The 12,253-nt window shown below is 38.2% G+C and overlaps 1 protein-coding gene across 2 annotated transcripts in view; it reads left to right on the top strand.

Annotated features, from left to right (window-relative positions):
• The window catches only part of DCN (decorin), a 36,700-nt gene that overhangs the window by 1,683 nt on the left and 22,764 nt on the right, over positions 1–12,253 (top strand). Inside the window, 2 exon segments of one of the 2 annotated variants that reach the window (NM_001285555.1) lie at positions 1,675–1,751; positions 2,505–2,751. In NM_001285555.1, coding sequence (NP_001272484.1) covers positions 2,538–2,751 — 214 coding nt within the window. In that variant the 5' untranslated portion in view covers positions 1,675–1,751; positions 2,505–2,537. 2 annotated transcript variants of the gene reach the window in all.

Raw genomic sequence — 12,253 nt, 5'->3', positions numbered from 1 at the left:
TAGCCTAGATTAATTAAGATGCTGTGTTTTAAGTATTATGATACTAATCTAGAAGAAGTTATTTCATTGAGGAATTTGTGCAAAATACCTGGCCATATTATTTTTACCCAGGACATTCAGGGTTAAAATGGACACACACCCACCCACCCCCACACACACACACAAGAAAATGATAAGTAATGGAAGCTAAAAACTGTCTGTCTGAGTTCAGATTCAACCAAAAAGAATATTGTGTAGAGAATTTGTACCATTTTAACAAGAGTAAACAAATGTAAATGATAATATTCCCCTGAGCTAATGTTTAATATTCTTTTTTTTGGATTAGTGAACCAGGCCTTTTTTTTTTCCTGGAGAAAAGATCAGAAACAGACATCTGCATTAATTTCTCATTGCTCTTTATTAAATCTGCAATTAGTTTGCTTCATTTTTTCTCAAAAATTGCAAGACATGAAATATGCAAGGCTAGCAAACTTGTGGTAAACCGTAAACATTGCATTTTAATGTGAAACAGACAGAAAACCACTCCCTGAGATCCAGTCCAAGGGAACCCTGCCAAAACAATAGGGTCTCCTTTAAAAGGCAATGCTGTAACTGAGTGGGAATGGGTTTCCAGAGAGAATCTGATACTGAATTTAAAGGGGCAGTGTGAATAATAATCTTCGTGGTATTATTTTAAAGTCACTAGCCTGTATTGCATATGTGCTGCCTTTGACGTGCTTCAGTAATAAATATAAACTAAGAATAAAAGTGTAAGAAATTTTAAAACATTTGTTTCCCCTTTAGTGGATCTAGGCAAACATTTCCAGAATATATATTAAAATTAGCATATATGAAGACTTTATCTTTTCTGTATTGCTATCATTTGGATAGTGACTGGAAGTAACATAATTAAAGATGATGAGACTAAAGATAACATCTACAATGTGTTTGGGGAATATTTTGAGCAGTTTTAATGGAGTTTGAAAATATAACAACTCAAAATAGACTGTTCTCTCCATGATCAACTACTTTTCATTATTCAGATTTATTAAGATTTTGTTATTCAGTTTCATTTAGTTCACTTCAGCCATCTAAACAACCAACTCAATAACAGAGATGTATATATATCTAGCAGGGCTTGTTAAATGAATGGAAAAAATGGTATAGATGAGTTGAAATCATATTTTTGTTTATCAATTTGTTTACAAAATAATCCTATAAAATTAGATAACATATGTCATATAAAATAAAGTAAAATCAGATAGGATTTTCCATATGTGTTTCCTGGTTTACACAGTCCTTACAAAGGATGCATTTGAGAAACCATCCAAAAGATTTATGTTAAAAACTGAATCATGCTTATATCAAGCTCAGGTTTTCAATTTGATATCTTTCTTATGCTAGAAATTTAATATTTAAACAAAGATAACCATATTTAAAAAAAATCAAATTTGGTTGCTAAGAACAAATTGAATAACTTGTATTATTAATAAATTGACGGTCAACTGAGTCATTTATGGGCAAAATGTTGTGCAAGGCCCTGGTACAGAGCAAAGGATAATAAGACACGCCCTGAAGGAGTACATCTTCGAGTGGGGGGGCAGACCAAGCACGCAAAACAAATTACAATATAATGTGATAAGTTCTTTAAAAGAGGTAAGCAACGTGCCTTGGGAGCGCAGAAGAAGGAGGACGCAGCATCCTGCCTGGATGCGCGAGAATACACAAGGGAAGCCCATTATCTCATTTAGCCTTTACAACACTCTCACAAGGTAGGTATTTTAAATGGTGATTAGCTTTGAGCGTCAGGGTTAAAGTGGGGACTGGGAGTAGAGAGAAAATGGAGAGAAATATGGCTTATTATCAGTTGGTGTCAAATCATGCATGGTCTTATTTGCAACAAAGGGGATGGAGACTTTATTGGCAAGCTGTGAGAAGTCAGCAAAGGATTTGCAGTAGAAAATTAATACAATGAAATTGAATTTTTAGAAGATGACTTGGGCAGCAGAGTGGAAGATGGCCTGGAGTGGAAGAAATATTCGAGGCTGAGACTAATTGAAAGCTCTTGTTCAGGGAGTGATGAGAAGGGTCTGGACTGGGATAAATAAAGTGGGATGGAGAAGTCAGATTGGCTTCGAGAGATATTTCTGAGCAGGAATTGGAGAACTCTCGTGTGTACAGACAAAACTTGTTTAACTGTGGCACGGCTTGTGTTGAGTGAGCATTGAAAATTCCAATGTGATTTATCATCGCAACAGTTTTGCAGGTTGACTATATAATCTGTGGTCTTAATTCAGACCCCAAATTCAACGAAGCGATTCAAATACTATTTAAATTTTTCTTCATAAGTAACCAGTGCAAGTTCATCTCTACTGAACCTTATTACCTTCCAATATATTTCTAATATTCTACTCCTAACAGTATATAAAATATTACTTTTTAGTGCTTTTTTTCTATGCGCACTCCGCTTACATAACACATACATTAGGCAAGGCTATTCTTCTAAACCTTCTGCTATTTCCCAGGTTCCTCGGTTGTGAAAATAGACGAGAGAAATCATGAAGGCAGCTATCATCTTCCTCCTGGTTGCACAAGTTTCCTGGGCTGGACCGTTTCAACAGAAAGGCTTATTTGACTTTATGCTGGAAGATGAGGCTTCTGGGATAGGCCCGGAAGAGCGCTTTCATGAAGTTCCTGAATTAGAGCCTATGGGCCCAGTCTGCCCCTTCCGCTGTCAGTGCCATCTGCGAGTTGTCCAGTGTTCTGATCTGGGTGAGTGGCATGCCGGCTCTCTACCTACCTTGTCTGCTTTATTCATGGGAATGGCTTCCCTGGGAGTGCAGCGTTTTCAGTTTTAATTCCTGCAATTCCAAATGTGAGAGACAGTGCCACCTAATGAGGAGTTAGGGAAGCAGAGTAGGAGTGAAAGAAGTTAACTTTGAAGTTAGGGGACTTGATTCTTTTCTTTAAGTCAGAGAAGCATCACTGCAGTCTTGGACAAATCACTAAAAAAATTTTTTTCTAAGCTTCATGGCTCCCCTTATGTAAAATAAAATTTTGAACAAATAATATATTATGTTCTATGATTCCAAGGTGATAGATTATTTGAAGTCTGTGATTTGCTCCCATGAAATCTTAGATATTAAGAAAACCTGGGTGATCGCTCTACTCTTGGCTTAGCCCAGATAGCAGGGTTTGAACAAAACTGTAAGTATGCAGTGTTATCAAAAGCAAAACCAGTAAACTTTTAGAACAAAAATTTATCTTTCAAGTACCAAAATACTCTCATAATCCCTGGGTCTTAGTTTTGTCTCTGCCTTTGGAATTTTGTAATCTAGCTGTTTATATTCTTTAGAAAGTTTCAAAGAAAATCTTTATAACTAAGTCATGGTATAAATATTCGATATGCTCATGAAGCCTATATCTTTAGCCTAACACTGCAAATGCATTTTGATTTATTATCTTTCAAGAAAAAGTTGGCCTGGGAATTCCAAGAGCCATATACTCAGAAGATAAATCTCCAGAAAGCTTGGAGCCCCAGCAGATGAGCCAAAGGGGAATGAATTTAGCTTACATGGCAGCTGATTCACATTTCTCTTTTCTTTTCGTTCATTTTCTTACTGGAAAGAAAAAAAGAAGGAAAAAACCTCACAGAATGATTCTGCCATGGAGCATTTTTCTTATAGAATAAACCCTGTAGCTTTGTAGAGTACTTATTTTAGAAATCCTATACTTATTCAGAATATGCTTTCTAGTGGTATTTTGCAGGAAAATTTGCCACTAACTCCTAGAGCTGGAATAAACACATACAGGAACCCAGGAAAACATGAAGCATGTTAAATAGTAACAGCTGCTGAAATGCAAACACTTTGAGCTAGATTCTTCGATGCTAACATGAACTATATAGCCATTTAAACCCAAATAAAAAATGTAAAGGGAGATTGTTAAAAGGCTACAGGATAATACCATTAGATTAATTAATTATTCTTTCATTCAGCAGATATTTTGAGATCTTATAATGGGTCAGATCTGTTCTGGGCCCTGCGGAAAAAGCAATGAGGAAGACAAATATGGTCCCAGTTTTTGTGGGTCTGTTATTCTACTGGTGATGATTTTCCTCTTTTTGAATTGTATATTTGAGACAAAGAGGATTACTACCAAATTCTACAGAAACTTTTATAGCATCTAGAGATAATCTCTATAACTGGTTTAGACAAGATATCTAAAGAAGAGAATAAACGTGTGATGGATATACTAGTAGTAAAAATTTTCAAGTGTTGCAAAAATGGCTGGGTTCCTAAGAAGTGTGACGAAAATGGAATCTCACTTTGCCTGAGCACAAGTTTAAAAGGATCCATAATCCCCATGGACTGTAGCCTACCAGGCTCCTCTGTCCATGGGATTTTCCAAGCAATAGTACTGGAGTGGATTGCCATTTCCTTCTCTAGGGGATCTTCCCTACCCAGGGATCGAACCCAGGTCTCCCGCATTGTAGACAGATGGTTTACCATCTGAGCCACCAGGGAATTCCTACATATATTATCAACAATAGAGCTGATATTTTTAAGGAAGATGGGTCCAGTCACTTCACTGAAGTTTTATTTTTTTCCATATAGTTTTACTTTGCTTTCTTGATAAATAACTCATAAAGCTTGACTCTGATGAAAGCATTGGGACAGTTTATTAATTGTCTATCATGAATATTTCCCAAGCCTATGGTTCAAAACTAAACAGAAAAATGTAACCGTGGGAAACATCAAGTCATTGATGTGGCTGTTTCGTGATACAGTTTCTTGGTTGTCCTTGAGATTGTTTTGTTTATTTTGTGTTGTTGTCAAATGAGAAAGTTTTCCGAGTTATCTTTTTCTCTAAGATCTCAGAGAGTACAGTATTCCTTTGGGCTTAATGATCTTTTTACAGAAGAAGTAGCTGAGACTGAAATAATGATTCATTTTGGGGAGCCATGTTTGAAGAGGAGCCCTGAGTTCGAGTGAGCAATGAATGGTCTCATACAAGTTACTTTTATTATTTTTTTTATTTCACAGATGAGTAATTAAATACACATTCAAAAAGTTGGTATTTCTAAAACAGAAAATACATTTTTTTAAAAAGAAAAGCAATCCACTTGCTTTTAAAGAAGACACTGTATTCACATTTTCAACAGCAACATAGCCTCTGCTCCCTTTATGATCATGGTAAGCTGTTCAGAGTCTTAACATTTTCATCTGCAAAGAAATCACAGTCCTAAAGATCCTATTATCTGTGTGAAGTACCTGGCCCATAGTAGAAGTTCAATAGGTTTTTGCTGTGTGATGATTATATGGAGTAAAAATGAAAGAAGCATAGGAAAAAGCAGAGAAGTGGACAATCTCATTCATAGTAAAAGCAAGCATGCTAAGTCACTTCAGTAGTGTTCAACTCTTTGCAACCCTATGGACTGTAGACTGCCAGGCTCGTCTGTCCATGGGATTCTCCAGGCAAGAATACTGGAGTGGGTCACCATGCCCTCCTCCAGGGGATCTTCCTGACCCAGGGATCTTGCATTGTCTGGTGGGTTCTTTACCACTAGCACCACCTGAGTGAGTGAGTGAAGTCGCTCAGTTGTGTCCGACTCTTTGTGACCCCGTGGACTATAGCCCACCAGGCTTCTCCATCCATGGGATTCTCTAGGCAAGATTACTGGAGTGGATTGCCATTTCCTTCTCCAGGGGATCTTCCCAACCCAGGGATTGAACCCAGGTCTCTTGCATTGCAGGCAGATGCTTTAACCTCTGAGCCACCAGGGAAGACAGCGGGAAGCCTAAAATAAAGGCAATGCAGTTTATTTTTTAAATTCTCTAGTGAGCTGAACATGAAGCTTGAATTATTATCATTTGTTGTTGTTCAGTTGGTAAGCAAAGAAAAAACGCAGTGCACTTTGGGATAAGAAATGTGAATGCTTATCATATAAACAATTAATGTTTTCTTAAGGATCATTTTTACCAGAGCTTTTAATGAACAGGGAGGAGCTTCAGTGTTGAAGGATAATAGTGCTTTGTCATCCTATTGTCCAAACAGTGTTTAATGTAAGCAAACATTTCTTATTAAAATGTCTGATTATTTTGCCGTAAGAAGTATTTCTGACAAAGTTAAACAACGTGTCTTTAAACAGTTCTTTCAAAGCTGAGATGTAAAAACTGTGAAGTTAAAAATGAATAATCAGCCCATGGGAAGCTTGAAGTGTTCAAGAAGACTTGTTGACTATTATAGTTCCTAGTTGCAACTTATCTGAATAGTATCATGTGTTTTTCTAGGGCATGGGGAATTGAAAAAGTAAACATATATTTTAGCCTAAGAAAGTTATGAATTCTCCATTGATAGTAACCAAATTATTTGGCTGAGCTTGTATTTAACTTGTAATTTGAACCATAATTTTATGAGACACATATATTCTTTTCATTATCTATCCTCTTAAGGCATAAAAATACACTCATAATTATAGCATTTATAAAAATATCAATATAAAAATAAATGTAGGGTTAGCAAATTCAGAAACCTATGGATTTCCTTAAAATAATAAACCCACAATGTAACTCATTCTTGTCAGATCTTTTGAAAAGATGCTTTATTTTACATACCTAGTACCTTAAGGGAAGACGGTTCCCTTATTTATGTACTCTTTGGCCCAGCCATTCATCCTTGGATCAAGTGTCACCAAGAAGCATTATTTGGTACTTTCATCTTATTTGTTAAAGACAGATCAGCCCTAACTGGTGAAATAAGCATAAGTATTGCTTTTTGACTATTCTTCCAAATTAAAGCAATGTTTATTAAAATTTGTATTATAAACAACTTTCAAAAGATTTGAAATACCCTTAAAAACACTTGATCATGGAAAGATCTTGGGTTATGAAGTTCAACATCTCTGGACTCAAGTTCAGCTTTACCATTTATGGTGGTTCAGACAGAAATGAATCTGCCTGCAATATAGGAGATGTGTGTTCGATCCCTGGGTTGGGAAGATCCCCTGGAGAAGGAAATGGCAACCCACTCCAATATTCTTGCCTGGAGAATCCCATGGACAGAGGAGCCTGGTGAGCTACAGTCCATGGGGGTCGCAAAGAGCTGGACATGGTTGAATAACTAACATGGAGACTGAGACCTATAACTTTGAAACATTCAAAGCCTGTCTCCTCACTGGATAAATGGGAATATCTCTTACTTCATTAGGTAAGAATAGAAAATATTTATACAAACTGTTTTTCATAGTAAATGTTATGTCCAGTTTACTACTTAAGTAAGCTAATAACATGAGGCTATTTCTCATCAGTTCAGTTCAGTAGCTCAATTGTGTCCAACTCTTTGCTACCCCATGAATCACAGCATGCCAGGCCTCCATGTCCATCACCAACTCCCGGAGTTCACTCAAACTCACATCCTTCGAGTTGGTGATACCATCCAGCCATCTCATCCTCTGTCGTCCCCTTCTCCTTCTGCTCCAATCCCTCCCAGCATCAGAGTCTTTTCCAATGAGTCAACTCTTCGCATGAGGTGGCCAAAGTATTGGAGTTTCAGCTTTAGCATCATTCCTTCCAAAGAACACCCAGGACTGATCTCCTTTAGGATGGACTGGTTGTATCTCCTTGAGTCTTCTCCAACACCACAGTTCAAAAGCATCAATTCTTCGGCACTCAGCTTTCTTCACAGTCCAACTCTCACATCCATACATGACCACTGGAAAAACCATAGCCTTGACTAGATGGACCTTTGCTGGCAAAGTACTGTCTCTGCTTTTGAGTATGCCCTGTATGTTGGTCATAAGTTTCCTTCCAAGGAATAAGCGTCTTTTAATTTCATGGCTGCATCATTTTTATTTTTACATGAAATTAAGAAACACTAAGTATATGGCTTGCCAAGCTGGATACAAAATAGCACCTTTTCTTCCCTCCTCTCCCAAAGAAAGCCATATCACATCCAAATATGAATAGGCAAAAATTAGAAAATTGTGTAATTATCAAATTAATATAATTATCAAAATAGTAGTCTCCAAAGACTCTTCCTTTGAACTGAATTGGTTTTGTTTAGTAGAGAACAATAAAGTGTTTGGTTATTTTATAATCATAAATGATTCACAACCTATATAGGTAGCCCTCTAACGAAGAGGCCAGAAGGTAGAACATTTTACTTTTCCAGGCAAAAGCATTATGAATAACTAATGTTCTTAAAATGTACCTCTTGATGCAAATAATATTTTACTTGTCTAAAATCTCAGGAAAATGCCCAGCCCTTTAAATTGCATACTTTTCTTCTTTTTAAAATCATTGCTTCAATTAGGAAAATTTTGTCAGAGGTCACCACTTGGGACTTAGATACTACAACATCTAAGGGGAAGCTGTTTTTTGAGAAGCAAATCTTATGCATGAGGTAAATGAACCATTAGACTTCTTCCATGAAATCATCTTGGAAGAATAAATTAGTCCTCTTTGTCAAGGGTCAGAGAGAATGCTGGCAGCTTAGTTGCTTTCATAGTTTATATCTAGCTTCACATCAGCAGGGATGTGGGATGACCCTCATTCAGAGTTTCAGATGCATCGAAAGGGTATCTCTACACAGGAGGCTGTGCACGGAGCATGCCCATTGGCTGCCTAAAGTAGTTTGGATAGGAGTAGAGTATGACAGATCTCAGATGCAGCAAGAGGAATGCTCAGGTATGATCCAGATAACCAAAGCCTCTGACTCAAGGGGTTAAAGAGAAGGAGGAGGAAGAGAGGAGTCAGAGAAGGCCAAAGGAAGCATCTGTCTCCTTGATCTGACTGACAACTAACATATCCCTGGTTTCCTTCTTAGTCCCAGAGGGGAGAAGGAGGCAGCTGTGTCGGATCAAGGCATTTGGTTAGACTGCAGCTGTGATGCATTCTCCTCTGGAAGATCATTCCTGGCTCCAGAGGACAGGATGGGAATAGGTTAGCCAGAATATCAATTTCCTGGATGAAAGAGGAAATGCAGAAGACCCTCTAATCTTAATTTTCTCCTTCAAAAGAGTAGTGAGAAAGTTATGTATTTCTTTGAAAATAGGCACAAAGGAGAATAAACTCAGTTTGCAATCCAGTCTTAATAAAAGGAAGAAGCCCTGTAGCAGCTATACTGTAACACTCAAGATTCAATTAACCCTTGACTTAGTCTGGAGATGGTTTTCAGGCAATTTCTTCAGCTTGTCTGCTTCCATGATTTCACTGTAATCTATATTTGCCTTGATGATGACAATAATTCAATTAATTACATTTAATAGATGATAATTATTCATTACCTTTAATCATCTATTTAAATATCTACTTTCTGGGACTTCCCTGGTGGTCCAGTGGTTAAGACTGTGCTTCCAAAGCAGGGGGCAAGAATCCAATCCCTGGTCTGGGAACTAAGATCTCACATGCTACACAGCATGGCACAAAAAATAAAAAAAATAAAACCAAACAAACAAAATGTAATTGGATTGTTATATAAAAATAAATCTCTGTTTTCCCTACCAGAAGTAAAGCATGGTGATAATTTATCTTTTGGCCCTCCACTCCAAAAAGTGTCTTATACTTGGTAGGTTCTCAAACATCAGTAAATGCTTGATATGATTAAATTAACATATACATGACTTAGTGCCTGAATGAGTGCTTAATTTTATTTTCTTGACTCTATCAAGCTGGAAACAGGATAGAACATGACTGACTAGAAATTAGGAGTCATGAAACTGTAGTGTATCCTTTGTTATTCTTGTTGAGGATGACTATTGAACCAGGAGTGGGCTTCCCAGGTGGCTCAGGGGGAAAGAATGTGCCCACAATGTGGGAGACCTGAGTTCAATCCCTGGGTCAGGAAGATCCCCTGGGAAAGGGACTGGCAACCCACTCCAGTGTTCTTGCCTGGAGAATTCCCTGAATAGGGGAGCCTGGCGGGCTACAGTGCAAGGAGTTGCAAAGAGTAGAACAGGACTGAGCGACTGACACACACACATAGAACCAGGTTGACTTTATAGCAGGGCAGTAACTAATTCATTTTAGATTCCTGAAAAAAATATCGAATGCAAATGTTCCCCGAATCATTGTGATGGGGGGATCCCAGGGGTGGAGTCTGTCTGCCAGCGCAGGAGATGCGAGTTTCATCCCTGGCTCAGGAATATCCCCTGGAGAAGGAAATGGCCGCCTCTTCCAGTATTCTTGCCTTGAAAAATCTCATGGACAGACGAGCCTGGCAGGATGCAGTCCACAGGATCCCAAACAGTTGAACAGAACTGAGCACACACACACACACACACACACACACACACACACACACACACACACAGAATCGGGAAGCTCAAACTTTCCTTAAGTTATTTGGAAAGAGAATTAAATTAAAGGGAAGTTTTCGTATTTCTGAATCCGCTGCCATCAGTGTTAAACTGCCATTTTTAAGAGAAGAAGGAAACGTGCATGCCTTTAGCCGAAATGTTTTTTGATGGACCTGGGACTCCATTATATTATACTGGTCATGTGTCAAAACTAAGTGTACCACTATTGTCTTGATTATTACATGGGAGACAGAAATGTTAAAAAAGTGTTGGAAGTCAACAAGAATAAATCTTGCAGTTTGGACCCCTGCCACAGGGCAGAAAATAACAAAAAAGGCATGGTATTTTAGGACATCCTGGCCTTTGTCCAACATGATGTTTACCAGATTGCTGAAATTTACTAGCACAACAATACCATTCATCACCGAGACAACTAGAAAAAAAAATACACTTCTTAAAAATATACTTCTTATTTGCATTTATTTCAGAAATGATTTCCTGGTAATGTCTTAAATAGAGTTTTATTTATTTTAATTAATAACCCAATTTTAAAGAAGATAAAGTTTCCTTTATTGAATTTGGAAGAGCAGCTAAATAATTCAGTCTAGCCTTGAAAACAATTGCGTTTTAACAGAAGATTTAGAATTCTATTAAAGAATGCTCACTGAAAAATAATTGGATTTAGGAAACCACTTTGTTCCTGTTACTATTCTGAATAAATATTACCTCAAAACTTAGTGACTTAAAAATAATTTTATTTGCTCATAATTTAAGCTACAGAAAATGTGAGCAGGTCTTAGAAGGGCTGCTCTCCCTTGCGGTCTCAGGCATTTGCAATCAGGTGGCCATGTTTTCCCAGATGGCACTGAGTGGTAAAGAACCCACCTGCCAGTGCACGAGATATAAGAGATGAGGTTCCATCCCTGGGGTGGGAAGATGCCCTGGAGGCGGCATGGCAACCCACTCCAGTATTCTTGCCTGGAGAACCCCACGGACAGAGGAGCCTGGCGGGCTATGGTCCATAGGGTCGCACAGTCAGATGTGACTTAGCACACATGCATGTCGGCTGAGGCCATAACCATGGTGAGGCTGACCCAGACTGGGTCAGCTCAAGACAGCTCACTCTAGTGACGGACAGTTGGTGCTGCTGTTGCCTGGGAGCTCAGCTCTTCTGTCATCTGGAGTGTCTTCCGGTAGCCTCAACAGCACAGTGGTCTCAATGTAGACAGACGCAACTTACATGACCCCACACTGTCCCCAGAGCAAGCATGCCGGAAGAATTGGGTAGAAACAGCCTTTGCTGACCTAGTTCCAAAAGCCGCACCATGTCACCTTCACCTTTAGTTCTGAGAGACATCATAAGGCCATGCCAAATTTGAAGGGAGAAGAATTTGACTCCATCTTTCAATGGGGTTGGGCAAGTGTGTATTGAATAAGAATATGTAGGATCCCGAGTTTTACAACTAAGACCTGGAGCAGCCAAGTAATTACCTTTTTTAAAAAGAAGGTCTGTTTTAAATGGAGGCAGGAGCTAGCCTCACAAAGGTGTGTGTGCACATATATATGTGTATCTGATAATTTACATTAAAACTAACCAAAGTTCCCTATAGGTTTCTGATTTTGACACAGACTAATAAGATCATCATAGAGTCTACCTGATCAGCATTTAGGAATCAAAGACTAGCTGATATTTAATGGTCCTTCCCGTTGTGACATTGTAAGAATACGTAACTAGGATTATTCCCCCTTGATATTCTTCCTGTAATTTCTGAGTGAGCTTAGTTAGCACTCTGATGCCTTGTCTAACCCTTTTCAGGATGTTATTGAGTCTGATGTCAGAACAGTTCTTGTTAGGGATACGAATCGGGATGACAGGAAAAAAATAATATACTGTTGGAAACCAACAAATAGTCTTTTCATCTGCATTTTGTCACTCCAGTTACATGAGCTTGTTCATGTCACCTAACTTTTTCTAAA

The sequence above is a fragment of the Capra hircus genome, chromosome 5, assembly GCF_001704415.2.
Source record: "Capra hircus breed San Clemente chromosome 5, ASM170441v1, whole genome shotgun sequence".
Taxonomy (NCBI): domain Eukaryota; kingdom Metazoa; phylum Chordata; class Mammalia; order Artiodactyla; family Bovidae; genus Capra; species Capra hircus.
This window is presented reverse-complemented; position numbering and strand designations above follow the sequence as displayed.